The 21,423-nt window shown below is 33.0% G+C and overlaps 1 protein-coding gene across 1 annotated transcript in view; it reads right to left on the reverse strand.

The window, feature by feature from the left end:
• Positions 1-21,423, reverse strand: part of Vwde (von Willebrand factor D and EGF domains) — a 69,928-nt gene that overhangs the window by 45,060 nt on the left and 3,445 nt on the right. Inside the window, exons 2-7 of the mRNA XM_048785999.1 lie at positions 17,901-18,079; positions 13,927-14,158; positions 6,434-6,499; positions 3,031-3,278; positions 2,348-2,437; positions 445-589 (exon numbers count right to left, since the gene is read on the reverse strand). Of these exons, the coding sequence (XP_048641956.1) occupies positions 445-589; positions 2,348-2,437; positions 3,031-3,278; positions 6,434-6,499; positions 13,927-14,158; positions 17,901-18,079 (960 nt within the window). The remainder of the gene's footprint in view (positions 1-444; positions 590-2,347; positions 2,438-3,030; positions 3,279-6,433; positions 6,500-13,926; positions 14,159-17,900; positions 18,080-21,423) is intronic.

Consider the following 21,423-nt stretch of genomic DNA (forward strand, 5'->3'; position numbering starts at 1 on the left):
ATCCATGTTTCATAACCTGAACTTTTAGTATAACTTATCACACCTCCCTCATTGAGGATGATTTGGAAAATCTTAAAAGAACAGTTTGTCCTTCAATCTCTGAAAATAAAGCAAAGAAAGGAACAAGTAAGAGAATGAGAAGCAGAATGAAAATTAGAAGGAGAAGGAAGGAAAAGAAGAAAGGGTGTAGGAAGATGACTACAAATAGGACATTGTTCACTATTATTTTAAACGTATGCTTTGATCCCAAGAAGAATAACTAGGATTTGCTTTGGCAATCATCAGTTTGATCCAGCAGTATTAATATGATTCAGCTATAATTTGATGTAAACATGCAGTATAATTTAGTAGATGAGTATATTCCAGGTACTTTTCCTAGAGAAGAAAAAGCATCAGTTACCATTTGAAATCTAATAACAAAATCAAATGAATTTAGTATATTACCTTGATCAACAGTTTTCAGCTTTAATGAGATTTTGCATTCTTGATCAAGCTCACTAAATTCAGAACAAACAATAGGAATTGTACTCTCTATCCTCAGCTGGTATTCTTTCCCATCTTCTGATATAGTACTCAATTCAGGTTGTAACTGGTGTAGCAACATATAGAATGTTAGGTTAAAATAGAATTTGTTTTAAAATATAATTTAAAAAACACATTTTCTTAACAGCTTTTCTTTTGCTAAATGAGCTGGTAATAACTTAAGCCCTGGAATTTTTTTTTAACTAAATAAAATCAATTTAGACCAAACCAATTAAAACATAAGCAGCATGCAGAGGTATACACGGAGCTATTGTACCACTGGGTTAGAACGACATTTTGATTCTCCAACCCATGGTTGGATAAGTCATGTCAAAGCCTGCCTTGTCTGTGATGGGCACTGTAGAATGGAGGAAAAACAGAATTCCATTTTCTTAAACTTGTTTGCTCTTATTCCAATGTAAGTTTGGTTATTTTCAGGGATTTATACCCACCATCTTAATCAGAAATTAAGTTATATTTTATAGGTAGATCAAATGATTGTTGTCACCTGAAATATCTCAACTCTCAGGATATTTATGAGTTTCTGTTTTCTACAAGTAGACTTACTGAGTACTATTGCACGCTAATCCAGTTCACAGAATTTTTTTTTTTTTTTTTGAGTTGGGGAATTTGACTAGCTCTCAACAGAGATGTGCTTTAGTATTGACTATTCTGTTAGTCTAATTTGAAACAGTACTAGAAGCTAACCACTGGGCCTTGACCTTGTCTGCTTGGTGTTACCAAGCAGATCACAAGCATCCTGTGTCCTAAGTCTGTGTCCTTCCCCTCCCACTACGGGTATGCTATTCTGACGATGTGGTTCAGTCTTCTTTTCGTGGTGCCTGCAGTGTAACATGAACTTTATCTAGAAATAGGTTTTATTTTGGTCCTGAGTACTGTTCTCACAATCTGTCTTTTTTCCAACTTGTCTTCAAACTTGGAGTGACTGCAAGTCAAACTCCAATTATGTGAGTGAGGAGACCTGCAGATGCATGTCTCTTGCCTGCTTGGACTTCTTGATATTGCTCCATGCCTTCCACCACTTCTGATTTCCTTTCACCTCTGCTCACCTGTTAGACCCTAGTGCTACTAGCAATAATTAAATATATTGCATTGTTAAATTAGCTCAATCACTGCAATCCATAAAGACTAGAGCTCTGAGTCTTGGTCTGGTACCTGACTTCAAAAATGCACAATAACTCAATATTGATATGTTAATTTTTAGTTAAATGACAGACTGAATTATGGGGATACAGCCTTTACTTTCATTAGAGCTATTTCTTTAAAGATAAATCCACGAGAGCTTGAATTATGATAGTTCAAGTAGGATACTTTCACTACGTTGGTTCAAAAGTGACACACATTAGATAGAAACCACACATTGAATTTTGAGTTTTGTTCTTTTCCCAGGCTAGCAATATGCCTGTGCTCTGCAATGGCAGTGAGTCACAACTCCCAGTCACCAGTGTAATCATGAGGGAAAGCAACTAATACCCTACAATGTACTGTGTTATTAAGCTATGACATTAGGCAGGTTAGCTGTATTAAATGCATTTTTGACTTAACATTTTTCTCAACTTGTGATGAGTTCCTTGGGAGGTAATACCATTGTAAGTTGAAGAGCATCTGTACATATCAACCTTAGTTCATTAATAGAGATTCTCAAATTTTGTTGTGCATTAGAATTGTTGGAATTATTTCTCAAAAATACAGACTACTGAGTCTTACCTTTCAGATTCAGCCAGAAAACTTTATGAAAAGATCACCACTTGGGGAATTAGTTCCAGAAGAATAATCTTTCTGATTCATCCCTTCTGCTACATACCTTTATGCCTGCAAAAAATTCCTGGCTTTCGATGGCTAAACTTTGTATATGTGGATTCTCCAAGAAAAAGATGGATGCACTACAGAATATCTATAAATACAGTTAACAAATAACCATTTAGTAAAAAAAAATATTAAAAAACGTGTTAATTATTATCTTTAAATTCTTAATTTAATTTAATTCTTGGTAGATAGTGTATAGCAGACTAAAGAACTGAGTAATTTAATTACTTGCCTGAAATTTAAAAAAAATTCATCATTATAAAATATTACTCATTCAAATCTCAACATACATTAAAATGTAGTAGCCTTTTCACTTAAGATGTATTTGAAAGTAGATAAACATAATATATCATCATTGAAAAAATTAAAGCATTGTTGTCCAAAATATTAGAATATAATTTTAAAACCCATAAAAGACATACAGTTACAGAGACTCATTGATAATAATCAGCACGTTGCTAAAAAAAGATATTCATATGTAGTCACTAAGATTATGTTACTGAGTCATCTAGATATCACTAGAATTGGCACAGTTGCTAAAGGAAAAAACAGAAGGAGAACCTTAGTGTTTTCTATTCTGGGGACAAAAATCTCCTATATATTATATATATATTATATCTCATGTTTGAACAATCAATACATTAATGAAAAGAAAAACAAATCCAGTTTTTGTTAACATACCCTGTCTCCAAGTCTGAGATTTATGCCATCAAGTTCTAAAAGAGAAAATGCCTGAACTGTGGTCTCCTGTTTCAGCTCCTCTTTGATTTCTTGAGAAGAAAGCCTAGACCAAGCTATGAGAAATCCCACCGAGCTGTTTGTAGGGGAAACATCAAAAGCACACCTACAGAAGAGCCTGGACTCAATCAGCTGCACCACAACCTCTGGCCTTCCTGGAGGTGGAGGTGGCAATGAGGCCGACACCTGACCTGGTGGGAGAAGAAGCATCATTTCTACTTGAGCATCTTGAAGAATGAAATAATCACAAAAAGGCTATAACTTCAGGATTTATCTTTAAAAAAGGAAATAAATTCAGTAAAATGATTATTTTCTAGTAGTCAACAAAGCAGCACGTTCACATTGATAAACAATCACATAAGTATTGATTGACAGCAGGGCACCTTAAATCATCAAGCTTATATTATTGCATTTTAAATATTTGCTCCCGAAAAGTCTGGCTCCTGAAAATAAAAGTAATTTACAATCTTTTAGCCAATCATCTTTTTTAAAACACATAACAAACATAGTTCAGGTTTCATACATTATAATTCCTTGTTATAAAGTAGTCACTAATGTAAACTTAAATGACTTTCTTTTTTACTCTTATAATGTACTCTCATAAAGCAACTCTTCATTGTTTTAGGTTGAAAGAGCTGTTCACTGGGGAGTGATTGTGAAATATATCAAGTGCTAAACAATAGTCTTATTCTTTTCATTTTTCTGAGGCTAACATTTGAAATTTTTTTCTAGGAACTCTTCATACGAGTATATATTTATATTTTAATTCTGGGTATTTTCAAAATTAAGTTGGAGGATCTGAAAGGTTTTTGTTTTGTTTTTTAAAAAGAAAAATATTTGAGTGATAAATTTTGTTTTATTTTTCTGAGTAATAAATTCTAAAAATAGGTTTTAAAACTACTCTGAAATGTTCAAATAATTTTTGTAATATATATATTACGATATATATATATATATATATATATATTACAATATATATATATAAAATAATTTTATGACAACCACAAAAACCAGTCTTTCAACTCTGTCATTTAGATTTTGGAAAATTCCAAGAGTCCTTCTTTTAAGGTCTCTTCTCTAAAGAAAACATACTTTCAGATATTTGTTAGATATCATATTTTTTTAGATATACTATTCCAAAGTTCCAGTGATAAATGAATTATTTTCAAATTAATTAACAAATATTTTGAGAAACATTTCAAACATAAGCCAAGTCAGCAAACTTATGTTAAATATTTTCACTCAGGTGTTACTTCCCCAAGTTATATACAATTTTGTATAGTATGTATTTCCCAATTAGTTAAATAAACATTTTGAACAGCACAACAACTTGCTGAAAATTATTTTTATTGAAGGAAGAAAAGTTTTTTACTGTAAGAACATCATAAAGAAAATCCATAACTACTATGCAGATAAGCCAAATTATTATACTTGATGCTTACTGCTACTAAGGCATATTGCTTTATTCTTCTATGAATTTACATCAGAGGACCTAATTAAACAGCTTTTCATGTATAATAACAATTTATTTAGAGAATACCAGAAAAAGAGGTTGGAAAATCTATTTGCAATTAGAACAGTACCTGGAACACCAATTTAGTGCTTTATTTAATAACTTTTTTGTTTACTTATTTATTTTTAAATTTTTTATTGGTGCATTATAATTATACTTGTTGGTGGGATTTGTTGTTACATGTCATACATGCACACGACATAACAGATTTTTAAAAGACAAAGCAAATTAATTTTTAGCCCTGGCACTTTGAACATTATATCTATCCTGATTTATTTGATCTCATTATGATTTTTTTCACCATTTAAATCACCTTTGTTAGATACAGTAATTATATGACCACTTTATCTCACTAATTTGACTAGAGGTCCCATGAAAAGGCCAATGTTTGAACAAATGTTTTACTTTCTGTCCATCCTGTAGGCATATGGCATACATTTTGTTATTTAGACTATCTATTTTAGAGTGATTTATTTTTAAAAATATTATAAGTAGGTGAGTTCTTAATATTTAAAATAACTTTAAAACATTAAGCAAAAATAGCAAAGGAAAAATATGGATTGAATGGAGTTGAAAAATATTGACCACCAGTAATACCTTTGGTGTTTAACTTTCAAAACTTGTTTGGCACAAATGCAATCTTCCTAGAAAACAACATTTTTAAAAATTCTTCTTAGGTATACATAACAGTAGAGTGTACTTTAACACATTATACATACATGAAGTTTAACTTATTCTAATAAATATAACTTATTCTAACCATTCTTGTGATTATACATGATGTGGAGTTACACTGGTCGTGTATTCATATATAGACATAAGAAAGTTATGTCCAATTCATTCTACCATCTTTCCTCTTCCCATCTCCCTCTTTCCTTCATTCCCCTTTGTCTAATCGAACAAACTTCTATCCTCTCCCACTTATTGTGTGTTAGCATCCACATATCAGAGAGAACATTCAGCCTTTGGTTTTTTGGGATTGGCTTATTTCACTTAGCATGATAGTCTCCAGTTCCATCCATTTATCTGCAAAAGTCATAAAGTCATTCTTTTTAAGGCTGAGCAATATTTCATTTTGTATATATACCACATTTTCTTTATCCAATCTTCTGTTGAAGGGTACTGAGGTTGGTTCCATAGCTTAGCTATTGTGACTTGAGCTGCTATAAACATGAATGTGGCTGCATCACTGTAGTATGCTGATTTTAAGTCCTTTGGGTATATACCAAGGTTTGGGATAACTGGGTCAAATGATGGTTCCATTCCAAGCTTAGAAGACAAAATTGAACTGCAGATTGTATTGCATAATGTTATTTCTTAGTTACAATATGCCATGAATATCTACTAATATCAAAGAACACACCTCTACATTTTCATGGTGTTTGCAGAACCTCTTGTAATTACCTGCACATCAGAAATTTTTAGCCAATCAATGGTTATTATATATTTGCATCTTTATTTTACCATTATTAGAAAAAAGGCCTCTTATTAATACTGGGCATGCACATGTCCTTGAATAGATCTTGAAGATAGATTTTTTTTGAAGTAAGAATTTAAGCACAAACACATGTGGATTTTTAAAAGTGTTGAGATAAATTACCAACTTTTCTCATAAAAAGTTCTACCAACATTTTGTTTCCTTAATTCTTTGTACTTCTGCCAACTCTAGGAATGTATCTTAAAAGCACAATAAAGTGCTTTTTTTATATTTGATATGTACCAGACTGTGGCATTGTCAAATGTTAGTATATTCAACATTTAAAGTCCCAAAACATAAGTACTTTTTAAAAATAGTTTATAAATACATTATTAAACACAAAATTTTATACTCACCAACACAATCCCCTCCAATTTCTATTTCTTCTGGTCCACATGTGTGTAATTTTGCATCAGAAATAGCTGCAAAAAGTTAAGGTTTTATATTTAACTGGACATAAAGGTATAAATCTACATATATCCAAGATGCCAATTCCTTGGAGAAGTATGTTTTAATGACTAAGAGAGATTTTCTTAGTTGTTCTCTCTGGGTTTATTTTTTTCATAATAAAAATTTTCCCCCAAAGATAATATCAAATGGAAGTAAGGAATTGTATTTCAAAATAGTCATAATTTTGTATCTTGTTTTCTAAATTTGAATCTGCATTATTAAGTAATGAAACACGCTGACAATACCAAATACTGATAAGGATGTGAATTCTCACACATTACTGGTTGGACATACAAAATGGTATGGTAACTTTGAAAGAGTTTGATAGTTTGATGTATAACTAAGTATATTCTTATACTAATACAGCAATTGTGCTTCTTGGCATTTTCCCAGAGGGTTAAAAACTTATTTTTACACAAAAACTTGAGCAGGATACTTACAGCACCTTTATTCATACTCGTTCAATTTATGGGTTTTGTAGCTAACAATGTTAGTTTTGTATTTTAGAAATATTTGTTTAACCTAAGATTACAAGTATTTTCACCTGAAAGTGAAAATATTCCCTGGAAGATTTATATTTTTAGCTTTTACGGTTTTGTCTATGATAATTGTAATTTTTTTTTGTATTTTGACAATAGATGTGAACTAAGTTTCTTGCATACAAACATATTTTTGCTTGTGTTGAAAATGCAATTCTTCCTTTGTAGAATTGGTTATGTTTCTGTATTGAATATCAAGTAACTGTGTTGCTCTTTTCTGGATTTTATTCTTTTTCATTCATCTACCTGTTTATCCTGCTGTAAATATACACTGTCTACATCATTATAATTTTGGAATAAGTTTGAAAGTCAGGTAGTATAAGTTGTTCAACTTATTACCTTACCAAAATAGTTTTGAGTATTATAGGTATTTTGTGTTGCCATGTGAATTTTAGAATGAATTCGTCAATTTCCACAAGAAAGATTATTGACATATTTATTAGGACCATTCTGGAACTACAAATTAGTTTGTAAAGAACTAGCACATTAAAATCGAGTCTTTCAATCCATAATATTTTCTCTCTTCATTAACTTAGGTTTTTATGTTTCTCAGCAATGTTTTATAGTTTTCCCTATACAAGTCTTGTGCATCTTTTGTCAGATTGATTCCAAAGTGTTTCATGATTTTTGGTTTATAATTGGTAAGTTAGATGAAATTTCTGAATATTCATTGCTATTATAAAAAATGCAAATGATTTTCACATGTTGATCTTTTTTCCTTCAACATTGTTAAACTCACCTCTGGTAGCTATTTTATAGATTCCACTGGAGTTTTTTGAAAATGGATGATCATTTCATCTGCATTTATATTCATGAGGTTATTGTTCTAGAGTTTCCTGTTCTTGTATATCTATGTTTGGTTTAAGTTTTAGAGTATGTTGTCCTCACAGAAGTTCAGAAGTAGCTCCTTTTCTTTTATGCCGGAGAGTTTATGCAAAATTGGTATTATTTCTTCCTTAAATGTTTACAAAATTCCCGATGACAACCATCTGGGCCAATTCATCTTTGTGGGATGAATTTTAACTAGAAATATAATTTCTTTTTAAAAAATATTTATTTTTTTAGTTGTAGTTGGACACAATACCTTTTATTTCACTTATGTATTTTTATGTGGTGCTGAAAGTTGAACCCAGGGTCTCATACATGCGAGGCGAGTGCTCTACCGTTGAGCCACAATCCCAGCCCTAATTTATTTTTTTAATATTTATTTTTTAGTCATAAATGGACACAATACCTTTATCTATCTATCTATCTATCTATCTATTTATTTAGAGTAGTGCTGAGGATCAAACCCAGTGCTTCACACATGCTAGGCAAGCACTCTATCATGCAGTCACAACCCAAGCCCCTAGAAATATAATTTATTTAATAGATATAAGACCATTAAGGTTATAAGTTTATTTTTTAATGGTTTTTGACTGTCAGCATATTTTTAAAAATTTGTCTATTTCGTCTAAGTTGTCAAATGTACTGGCATAGATTAGTCCATAATAATTCTTTTTTTGGTTTTAGCTTTTGTAGTTGTAGAATTTGTAATTTAATCACCTCTCTTATTCATGGCACTGTGTTTGTTGTAATTGTTATTGTTTATGTTGTTGGTGGTAGTGGTAATAGGATGTGCACGTATAGTGCTGAAATTGAACCCAGGACTTTGTACATGCTAGGCTTTATCACTGAGCTATATCCCCAGTCCCAATATTGTCTTTCTTTACTGATCAAACTGGCCAGAGTTAATTTTATTGAACTTCTCAAAAGATCCATCCTTTTATTTTATTGCATTTTCTTTATTGTACCTCATTGCTTTCTATTTTGATCATTTCCTTTCATCTTTTTGCTCTGAGTCTCATTTATGCTTTTTAGTCTCTTATTATATAAACAGATACTGAATTTATGACTCTTCTTGTCTTTCATTATAGATGTTTAGTGGGTTTTAACACTAATTAGCTTCAATTTTTTCTAGTATTCTAATTTTCTCTAATTTTCTTTTCTAATTTAGAGCTCAGAATTTATTTTATGTGCCAAATGCTTCATATCCACTTGTAAAGAATGTTTGTGTGAATGAAGTCTTCTTTAAATGTTATCTAGATCAAGTTCATTGACAGAGTTGTTCTAATCTCCATTTTTGCTGTTTCTGTTTTTATATGCTCAATCAATTATTGGCAGATGGATGTTAATTTCCAATAATAATTATAGATTTGCCCATTTCTGTTTATAAAATTATCAGTTTTGCTTCACGTATTTAGAATCTGTCATTAGGTGCATCATCATCATACAATGGAACTGTATGGTCCTCTTGTTGAATTGATCATTTTATCCTTAGGAAATGACCCTTCTTTTCCCTGGTAATATTCTTTGGCCTGTAATCTACGTTGTCTAATATTAATATAGCTACTCTAGATTTCTTGTGATTAGTGTTACTTAAGTACATCTTTTATCCTTATATCTTTTATTTAAAATATATTTTTAGTTGTAGATGAACACAATACATTTATTTTATTAATTTATTTTTATATGGTGCTGAGGATCTAACCCAGTGCTTCACAGGTGCAAGGCGAGCATTCTACCGTTGAGCTACAACCCCAGTCCCAATCCTTATACCTTTAAACCCATTTTTCTTTATATATGAAGTATTTCTCTAGATAGCCTATAGTTGGATCTTGCTTTTAAATCCAATGTGGCAGAACAAAATGCAGAGGTCCCTCAATGATCAGGCCTTGCTGCTCTTTCATACAGGTGTCTGTGCTCTGCCTCACTCACTGGATCCAACATCTCTGTCCTGCTATCAGTCTGTGCACAGCACACTTACTGCTTTAGGGCCTTTCACTTGCTGTGACTGCTGTTTGGCATGATTTTCCCCTTACAGTTTGACCATGAACTGTTTACCCTCCAGCTCTCAGCACCAATGCCATTTCATCAGAAAGGCTTTCTCTAGTGACATGGCATTGCAAATTACATTCTCCCCTTACCTCCATTTCTAATCTTTCCATTCATGCTACTAATTACAATTACTAACTGTACAAATATTTTGTGCTGTGAAGTCAGGGACCACATTTATTTTGTCTACCCCTCTATATTAAGGACTTGCCTTATTGATTGGAAAATAAACGATTCCAGTAAAAAAAAAAAAAAAAAATATATATATATATATATATATATATATATGTGTGTGTGTGTGTGTGTGTGTGTGTGTGTGTGTATTATTGTAGAATATTATTATTGTAGAATATTGCCAGTAAATATCTGTTTGAACTAAAAAATTTTATGTCATATATTTTTTATCTTATTAGCCAACACTATATTTCTATTTTTTCAAGCTAGAACTACTACTGGGAAATTAATGACAAAATAAATATAAATTATTTCATTTACTAAAATTTTTTTATGTATTCCCCAAAACAAAATAAGAATATATTTCTCTAGCATTATCTTCATAAATCAGTCTCTATTCTTGTGTAGACAATAATGCCTTATTTCCTTAGAAGTTTTGACTAGTGATGATATATTCACAAGAAATTTTGAAAATAATATGGCAGTGAAAACATAATGGGAAACTGGGATGTTTGACATTGTTTTTATGGAAAAAAAGAGTTACAAACCTGCAAAATATTAAAACTGTTATTTTTGCACTGCCAATACAAATAAATACTTAAGAAAACTCTTCATGCTGGCATTAAGAAATAGTTTTTCATGAGGTTAAAGATGATAGAAACTTTAAAGAAACTCTTTTTCCTAACAATACTGGTTCATATTCTATATCTATAATGAGTAAAATGATTTTTTTGTGGGACCAGGGATTGAACCCAGGTCCTTAGTGCATGCTAGGTGAGCACTCTACCAGCTGAGCTATATTCCCAGCCCAGTAAAATGATTTTTGAGATTGGACATTTAGTATGGCTAATTTGGTTATTAAAACTCAAAATAAGGGTTTATTTTAACTACTCTAATACTTGAATAACTATTTTATTTGTTTTTCTGCATGTATGTTATTTAGGGTTTGTTAGTTTGGGGACTCTAAAATATTTATGTGTTGTGTTACTGACATAATTAAATACTATTTGCTGAATCAAATGTTTACATAAGTTGATAACTCTGATCTGCAATAGTATCTCCCAGCATTTCAGTCTCCCACATGTGATATGGTTGGGCCCAGATAACACACTGAAGGTTAGTTTCTTTTCCAAATCAGTGATACATGAGAACATCTATCCTTCTAGAGAGAGTACAGGATAAATCCCCAACTTATTGGTTCATCATTGTCTAACCAATCTAAGCCAAAAAAAAAAAAAAAAAAATCCATGATGTAGTGTCTTTCTGTTTTGAACTTCTTGCATCTGAAGGGTTATGCCACTAGTTCTATTAAACACTTTTATCATTTGTTGAATCTCTTTTTTATTCAACATACCAAGTCATGACATCCTGATGTAAAGAACACATTATCTCTTTTAGAAGAGTTCCTAAGTCATAATTGAGTAGAGAGAAAAATGAAACAGTGTTTCATTAAGCTCAATTATCTTTGGTGAGCTTTACATTAGTATGTTCTGGGCACTCCAAAAAGGATCTCTATTTCACAACATCCTTAGTGAACATCATGGTCAGAGTCAGACTCATGAGTCAGGTGTGAATTCTTCGTCTGGGAATGTCATGTCTCCTCTTGGATAATAGACCAAATAGAACTTGTGAACTCTCTTCACAATCTAATATTTGCACCCCAGCCTTAGTAACTCAAGCAAAAATCCTAGATTCTTACTGTCTTTGATTCCTCTGTTTCCTTCTCCCATATCCAGTTCACCAGGTCTGTCTGAAAATGACACCTAGTCTAAGAATTTCCACCCCTGTCCCTTTTAAGACACCACCATTTCTCTATGGAATGAATGCAACAGGCTACGGGCATCTTTCTGCAGGAGTAATGTCATTTTAAATTCAATCCCAAGAGCGTATTACTCACCTTTTTAAAAGTCCCTAAAACTTTACACTGTAGTTATGACTCAATGTAAGTTTTTACCATGAACTGAAGACCCTAGAGTTACTACCGCCACCTTCTTGCTTCTCTGACCTCATCTCCTAAGACAATCCACTTGCTCTGTGCGTGGCCAGATTTCCTCCATCAGTTCTTTGATTTCCTCCATCAGTTCTATCTTCATACCCATCTGAGGACATTTGCATTTGCTGTTCTTTCTACTGAGAATGCTTTACCCCCATATTTTTCTTGACTGCCATTTGCCTCATTCACATGTCAGCCCAAACTCATCAACTGTTCAGAGATTTCCACAGGTATCCTTTATAATAGCATCCCTATGTCAACCCATTCCTATTGCATGCACCAGTTTTCTTTATTTTATACCATATTAATTTCCAAAATAGTTTTATTTTTGTTTTTTGATCAATGTTTTAGTTTAGAATAACTTTAGAATCTCACAAAACAAAACATTTTAAAAAGTAACCTAGAGTGGCTAAGGTTGTGGCTCAGCAGTAGAGCACTTGCCTAGCACGTGAGAGGCCCTGGGTTCAATCCTCAGCACCACATAAAAATAAATAAATAAAACAAATTATGTCCAACTACAACTAGAAAAGAAATATTTTAAATTTTTTTTAAAAAAGTAACCTAGAGCTTTTCTATACATCTCTTATCTATGTTCTGCAAATGTTAACATATTACAAAACCATGATACATTTATCAAAGCTAAGAAATTGACTTTAGGTTTAGCCTCTTAAATAAACTGAAGACTCCTACTGATTGCCCTTTCTTTCTGTTCAGGATATCATATTAAATTATATGTCATGTTTTACTCTAATTTATGACAGCTTCTCACTTATTCTTGGTGTCTCATAATTTTGACATTTTAAAAATATACTATTCAGGTGTTCTGTAGCATGTTCTTTAATGTGAGTTTATATAAATTTTCTCATGATTAGACTTGGTGTATGGATTTGGTGGAAGAAGACTAAAAAAGAGTAGCACCCTTTTTAATGACTGTTATCAGGAGATACATGATATCCACATGCTTTATCACTACTGATGTTGACTTTGATCAAATGTAGGACCTGCCAATTGTCTTCACTGTAAAATTATGATTTTTTCCTTTCCATACACTATTATTTGCAAGCAAGCCACAAAGTGTGTCCCACAGTTAAAATGAGAATAAACAAGCTCCATCTTCTAAGTAGAATAAAAACTAAAAATATTATTCACAATTCTTCTTTAAGAAAGCTGTGTCTTCTTTCCTATATTTATTTCTCTAATCATATACTTGTATAATAAATGAATATTTGTAGTAAGTGGATGTTAATTAATATAGTGAATGGCTATTCATTTTATTCTTTAAGATATACCCATTTTATTTTTATATATTGTCTGAGGGATTTCAGAAGAATATAAGTTTCATGAAGACAAAGATTTCATTTGTCTTATTCAGCACTGTGACCTTACGGCCTAAAATACTTGCTGGAACTGGATAAACAGTCAATAACTATTGGTGAGAGAAAGATGAAATGAGATAAAATCCAGATTTTAATAACTCAGCATCCTCCATCCTTTAATTAAAGAGGGAAAGAGTGCAAGAAAAAAACAATGAATTTTTAACACACTCAATAATTATGTGCAGCGGGAATAAGGTCAGGAGCCTTCTTTGATACTTCCACATCAGTATATAGTTTTGAGCACTTTAACATCTTGGCCAAGAATCCTAAATGAACCTGGCCAAAGTAAACACCAAATTTAGATTCAGTTTTGTGAAAATGGTAGACAAGTCTGTTACTGCGATTTGCAATAGCTCCATACCACCCGTCCAGAGACAAGCACAAATGCACCCACCCACAGTTCCATGATTAGCAGCTCATGTGTATTACCGCTGTTTTCTTACCTTCTGCACAATAGCCCATACATCCCTGAGTGGGTTGTAGTAAGTACACATAAAATTGCCCACAGTTTCGTACAGACACTGGGATTTGAAAGAGACAGCAGTCTTGTGTAGTGCTAAACAAAAACTGCCACGTGACACAAGCTGTCAGTTGCTTTATCTCCCCAGGAGAAGGCAGTGTTTCTGAATCTCTTAGAGAAAGCCAGATGGGGGCCTGAGTTCCACAGTGGTTCATCTTTTGCATCAGAGAAAACAAAAATTGAAAATACAATTTATTTTCATACAGATACAGCAATTACTTTGCATTTCTTCTAAACAACATTTAAAATATTAAATTCTCAATCATTTAAAAATTAATTAGTTGTACCTATACGACACAAGAAAAATTAATTTTAATTTACTACAAATACTTTGATTTACTGCTTTAATACTAAATTTGAAACAAATAGATTGATTCTATTTGTTACATTATTGTAAAAAAGAGAAATTCTTTGTCAGAAAACTTACTAAAATAGCTTGATGAATATTCTAAAATAAGGTAAATCAATCTGAAGTAATCTTCACAAAGAAAAATTGATCTTGGAAATTTCTTACAAAATAGATGGAAATATTATATGTAAGAGGCTGATGCAGACTTCAAGATGCAACAAAAATCAGAGAAGAAGGAAGACATTGTTCTAAATCTAATGATGAACAAACTATTTCGTAATTTGAGAAAAAAAGTGAAGCAAAAAGCTCACATGAAGCCTACTGTATAAATTACTCACAGGTGGAAAAATAGAAAACTAATGAAGAAGAAATAAGAAGAAACTGTATATTATTTGGGAAGAACTTACTGAACTCATGACCTTGGACAAGACACTCAACATCCTTCTCTTTTGTATGAAGGAATAGTAGTTCCCATTCAAAGTGCTATAGTGAAGTGTAAATGAAGCAATGTAATCTAAAAATTCTATGACCATAAATACACAATTCACAAAAAATAATACAGATGTCTAATGCATTAGAATATTTGGTATTGGAAAAAGGCATATCTATCTAGTTCTGTGGGAATTAAAAATTAGCATTATGTTTTATTCATATATTTATATATTTTTTATTTAGGTGCTGGGGGTTTAACCCAGGGTTGCTTTACCCCTAAGCTTTTCATTACCCCCAACACTTTTCATTATCTTGAGACAGGGTCTCACTAGGTTGCTTAGGACCTCAATAAGTTGTTGAGGCTGATTTTGAATTTGTGATCCTCCTGTCTCAGCCTCCTGGATCTCTGAGATTATAGACTTGTACCACCATGCCCATCAACATTATGTTTTAAATAACTGTATATATCAAAGCCTCAAAAAGACATTAGTCTTCATTAATTTTACATTTAAAAATAAATCGTACTAAACACACTAAAATGATGACAAGATTATATGTACATTTGCTAAAATTGTAGAATTAATTATTATGGCAAAATTCTCAATGTGCACATATAGGACAATCACATAAGTGCATATAGTATGTCCTTATTACAGAATATTGCTTTAAAACTGATGTAAAGATTTTATAAATGGAACATTCTAATCCTATGCTATAACTAAAAAAAGCATGTTACACATTTGAACATAAAGCATGACCTACAAAACAATATATGTAAAAGAAAAGCAAATGTTAATGATAGTTATTAATGTGTTGATAGATTGTGAATAAGCGCTGTTCTATTTCTATCCTTTCTTTATTTCCTTAGCATTCTAGAATACACATGAATTATTTTAAATTCAAAAATAGAAATTTATTTAAATAGACTTATATTTTCCTGTAAGGAAAAATAAAATACTATTGAGTCTTAACTTGAATGCTCTAAATCCTTGGTTCAAAAAGGGAATAAGAGGTTGGGACAAGGAACTCTTCTCCACAGGGCACAGGAAAACCATTTTGTTTTTACAGTTGGGTGAGATTCTGTGATATACAAATGACCATTTCAGCCAAAGAAAAAGAGCACAAATATTTAAGAATGTAGTGAAGTTCATCCAATTTTCTTAAAGGTTATTTTTAAATTCTGACTTTCTAGCTACTTGTAAATTAAATGTCACAAAGTGACAAGCAAATAAGCAAAAAAGAGAAAAGAGACTTAGATACAATGGCATAAGTCAAAATAGAATGTCTTTAAAATATGAATGTCTTTTCTGAGGTTTTTTTACATTACAGCTTAAACAGAAACAGAATTTCTGCTTCTGCATAATTTGCAAAGTGTATATACTGATAAGCAAAACAAATCTTCTTCTGAGACATAATCCTGAATGATATGGTCTCACATCAAGTGTTAAACAGTAGCTTCATGTCCTCTAGATCAAACTAAAAATTAACTTTAAGAATGAAATCACACCTAATGCAGTGAAATGACATATAGGAAAATCATGAGTGATGAGAGCACCTTTAGTAACTTGACAAGTGTGACATGGATGCATTTCTTGAAAATTAGAGAGTCTGTCTTAGTTACCTATCACATCTGAACACTTGCTTATTCCTGGACTCTGTTGGAGGCTTGTGACAGGGAAAAGGGCTCATGCTGAGGGAGATACTGCATATTGTACAGCCTCCTCCCAGGTAATGACTTCAGTTATGTGATTCAGACTCTGCCTGTGTGCACATCTTTAAAATGAAGTAACAAAAGTAACCTCAAAGCCTCAGTGGGAGATCAAGTGAGGTTACCTAGGTGATCATGTCCACCAGTGCAAGAAATGCATGAGCTGCAAAATAAATGTCAGTTTCAAATCCTTCCTTTCCATTTTAATCCTATAACTGGGGAGGTTGGGGTAATAAGTTCAGTTTTAAGAGATTCAGACTTAGTCTCATGCCTTAGATCATGTGGTTAAAATGTGATAGCATAGTGAAAGTTGAACTGCAAGTCTAACTGTCAAAAGTGTCATCATCAAGTAGAGATGATGTCTATGTCATAATAGCATCTTCAGCTGAATGGAGACTACTGATAAATTAGGGGAAACTTGCATTTGAAAATCACAATTTACACTAACTGGACTTCTCAGTGGAAATTCAAGGAAGATCATGACAAGGACTGAAAGTTGACTGAAAAACACCTAAGACATCCTGCCTTTGGAGTTTATTTTACTTGTGCTTATTCTTTGAGACATTTTGGAAGAAAACGAGTTTGTAAAGTAAGTCATTTTGCTTAGATCATAAACAAGACACTGTCAGGATGAAAATCATATCATGCATTCAAGACAGTAAATTTTGTGAAAAGTTAAGTTGCAGAAAATTAGATCTGGTGTGACTGAATGTAAAAAAAAGTTCAAAAACAGACAAAGTTAAACAGGATGTGCTTAAAAACATATACTTGTCTGTTCATAAGTGAATAAAAAGGAAGTAAGTTGGACACACCAATTGTGGGCTTACAGAAGAAGTCACAGTGGGATGAGGCCAGAGGCCTCTGTGTATTCAATTTGCTGCAGATGCATTGTCTGCATGTTGGGTCAGGAAATACTTGGAGATTTCACTGCCAAGCTGGTTCTCTTCAGTTTGAAATAGGAGGTAGTAAGCTTATTAATTTCAAGCCAGCAGAGTCAAACCAAAGCACAAAAACATACAAAATTTACTGTTTGCAGGTTACCTGTGGTTAAGCAGAGGAGCCCTATAGACTGACTGACTGCCTATGTTCAAAGTTTGGCTTTGAACTGGAAACTGTTAACTAGGTGACTCTAGAAGGATTATGCATGAGAATATCTGTGTCCTAAATAGTTTGATGAAAAAAATAATTACTGGTAGATTGTAACCTGGAGTTATGAAAATTATTTAAGATATTGCAGACTGCATGGAGCACAACATCATTACCATTACTATTATCTTTACACTAGGCTATGCCTTCAAATTACCTCAAGCTAATAATTAAACTAACATTTCAGCATAGGAAATAAATTGTAAATAATAAGACTCAATCCTTATATGAAAATGCACATAAGAGGTGTGAACTGAAGTACCTCAACACATTTAGTTGGCATCTCAGCAGGTCTGTCAAAGAGGAGAAATCGATACCATCCAGAAGAAAGGGAATGATCACATATCATCTCTTGAGCAGCCAACTGCTGGAGGTGCATCGAGTCAAAATGGATACTTCTGTAAGGACTCTGAAGAAACCTGTGGCCCCCAGGAGAGCATTCTGGAGATAGACAGAAAGATAGGTGAGCATTCTGGAGATAGACAGAAAGATAGGTGTTCTTTGTGAAATGTGTTTTGCTCATTGGCATAATTCAGTCTTAAAAAAAAAAAAAAAGCAAATAAACTCACTTTTGCCCATAGAGACCATCTGAAATCTCAGGGTCTCTTAAAAAGTCAAAGGTGACTTTTCTTGAACTTTCTATAAACACAATAAACAAATCAAGAAAACTAGAATGTATTGTTGAGTTACTTAAACCTTTCAGAACTTTATTTTCTTTTAATCTGAGTAAGGCAACAGAACTAATTGCTCTTGGATTAGAATATGTTTATTATGTCCATCTCAAGTCACAGGCCCTACAATGTCATAATGTCATTATGACCCTCCACAAACAGCTTTCTTCCAAAGTAAATACAAAAATCTCAAATCCTACCTCTGCCAGATCCTGAAATGCAACAAAGTGAACTAATCTTTTAATGTGGATTCCATTTTTGCAATTTGTGAAGCACCTGGTACAGGAAGGAATATAGTTTTAAAGGTCAATCTTCCTCCTTCCAACCCCCATCCTGGGGATAGATAGAACACAGGACCTTGCTCAAATTAGGCAAGGGCTCTACTATTGAGTACATCCCCAACAACTGAGCAACCTCTCCAGCCTACCCATCTTCTTTTGGTCTTTCCTTCCCTCCTGCTTGCCTCCCCATCTTCTTCCTTATGTCCATCCTATTGAAAGTACCATTTTACAATGAAGCACAAGAAAATGAATGGTTGAACGAAGAAGGTTGGAAGAAGAAACAAGAACATGGAGGAAGAAACAGTTCTGATGTTCTTCTAGGGAACCTGTTTTCTGAGCAGTCTTTGCTTGACCTGGAAGATACTTTTTCTGCCAAATTCCACATAGGCAGAACACAAAGCTCCTTTCCTCAGCAGGAGGAAAGGAGAGAACAGCAGGCAGAAAAACAGTCTTCCTGTCTGTTTTTGTGCCAAAATCCTGCCGTTTTTGTTACTATAGCTCTGTAGTATTTAATGTCTGATGATGCCGCCCTCATCACTTTTCTCGATAAGGATTGCTTTGGCTATTCTGGGCCTCTTGTTTTTCTAAATGAATTTCATGACTGCTTTTTCTATTTCTGTGAAAAATGTCATTGGAAATTTAATAGGAATTGCATTAAATCTATATGGAGCTGTTGGTAGTACGGCCATTTTGACAATATGCATTCTGCCTATCCAAGAACATGGGAGATCTTTCCATCTTCTAAGGTCTTCCTCAATTTCTTTCTATATTGTTGGGTAGTTTTCACTGTAGAGGTCTTTCACTTCTTTTGTTAGGTCGATTCCCAAGAATTTTATTATTTTTTGAGGCTACTGTGAATGGGATAGTTTTCCTGATTTCTGTTTCAGCTGATTCGTCATTGGTGTATAGGAATGCAATTGATTTATGGGTATTAATTTTATATCCTGCTACTTTGCTGAATTCGTTTATGAGTCCTAGAAGCTTTTTGTAAATTATTTACTGTCTGTAAATAATTTTTGCATCTATGTTCATGAGGGCTATGAAGTTTTCAGGCTCTTCTAAATAAAGAAATGTCATTGGCAAATAGGGATAATTTGAGCTCTTATTCATATCCCTTTAATTTCTTTCTTTTGTCTAATTGTTCAGACTAAGGTTTCCAGGACTATGTTGAATAGAAATGGTCAAAGAGTCATCCTTCCTTGATCCAGTTTACAGAGGGAATGCTTTCAATTTTTTTTTCCATTTAGAATGACGTTGACCTTGGACTTGGCATTGATAGCTTTTACTATGTGGAAGTATAGTCCTACTATCCCTAATTTTTCTAGTATTTTGAAGATGAATAGATGCTCAATTTTTGTCAAATGCTTTTTCTGCATCTATTGAGATAATCATGTGATTCTTGTCTTTAAGTCAATTGATGTGATGAATTATGTTTATTGATTATTCTGAATGTTGAACCAATCTTGCATCCCTGGGAAGAACCCCACTTGATTGTGATGAACTATCTTTTTAATGTGTTTTTGTAAATGACTTGCCAGCATTTTATTAAGAATTTTTGCATCTATGTTCATGAGGGCTATTGATCTGAAGTTTTCTTTCCTTGATGTGTCTTTGTCTTGTTTTGGTATCAGGGTGATACTAGCTTCATAGAATGAGTTTGGACAGGTTCCCTCCTTTTCTATTTCATGGAATAATTTGAGGAGGATTGATGTTAGTTTTTCTTTGAAGGTCTGATAGAACTTGGCTGAGAATCCTTCTGGTCCTAAGCTTTTCTTTATTGGTAAGCCTTTGATGATATCTTCAATTTCATTGCTTGAAACTGATCTTTTAAAATTGTGAATGTCCTCCTGATTCAATTGGGTAGGCCATATGTCTCTAGAAATTTGTTAATGTTTCATGATTTTCTATTTTATTGGAATACAGTTTTCAAAGTAGTTTCTGATTATCGTCTATAAAAATGGCAGTTATTGGCACAAAAGCAGACATGAAGAACAATGGAAAAGAATAGAGGACACATAGGCATACCCATATAAATACAGTTATCTCATACCATACAAAGGTGCCATTAAAGTACATTGGAGGCTGGGCACAGTGGTGCATGCCTGTAATCCCAGCGACTCAGGAGTCTGAGAGAGGAGGATCATGAGTTCAAATTCTGCCTCAGCAAAGGCGAGCAACTCAGTGAGACACTGTCTGTAAATTAAACATAAAATAGGGCTGGGAATGTACTCAGTGGTTGAGTGCCTCTCAGTTAAATTTCAAGTACCCCCTCTCCAAAAAAAATACATTGGAGAAAAGATAGCCTCTTCAACAAATGGTGCTGGGAAAACTGTATTGAATATGAATATGTATTAGAAAGAAATCGAACCCTATCTCTCACCTGGCACAAAACTCAACTCAAAGTGGATCAAGGACCTAGGCAATAGACAGAGACTCTGTGCCTACTAGAAGAAAATGTAGGCCCAAATCCATTGTATCAGCTTAGGAATCATCTCCCTCAACAAAACTCTTAAAGCATAAGAAGTAAAATCAAGACTCAATACATGGGATGATTTCAAACTAAAAAGCTTCTTTACAGCAAAGGAAACAATCAATAATGTAAAGGGAAAGCCTACAGAATGGGAGAAAATCTTTGCCATCTGCACCTCAAATATAGCATATAGGGCTGGGGATTTGGCTCAAGTGGTAGCGTGCTCGCCTGGCATGCGTGCGGCCCGGGTTCCATCCTCAGCACCACATACAAACAAAGATGTTGTGTCCGCCGAAAAGTAAAAAATAAATATTAAAAAAATTCTCTCTCTCTCTCTCTCTCTCTAAATAAAATTACATTGAT

The sequence above is a fragment of the Marmota marmota genome, unplaced genomic scaffold (assembly GCF_001458135.2).
Source record: "Marmota marmota marmota unplaced genomic scaffold, marMar, whole genome shotgun sequence".
In the NCBI taxonomy this organism is placed as follows: Eukaryota; Metazoa; Chordata; class Mammalia; order Rodentia; family Sciuridae; genus Marmota; species Marmota marmota.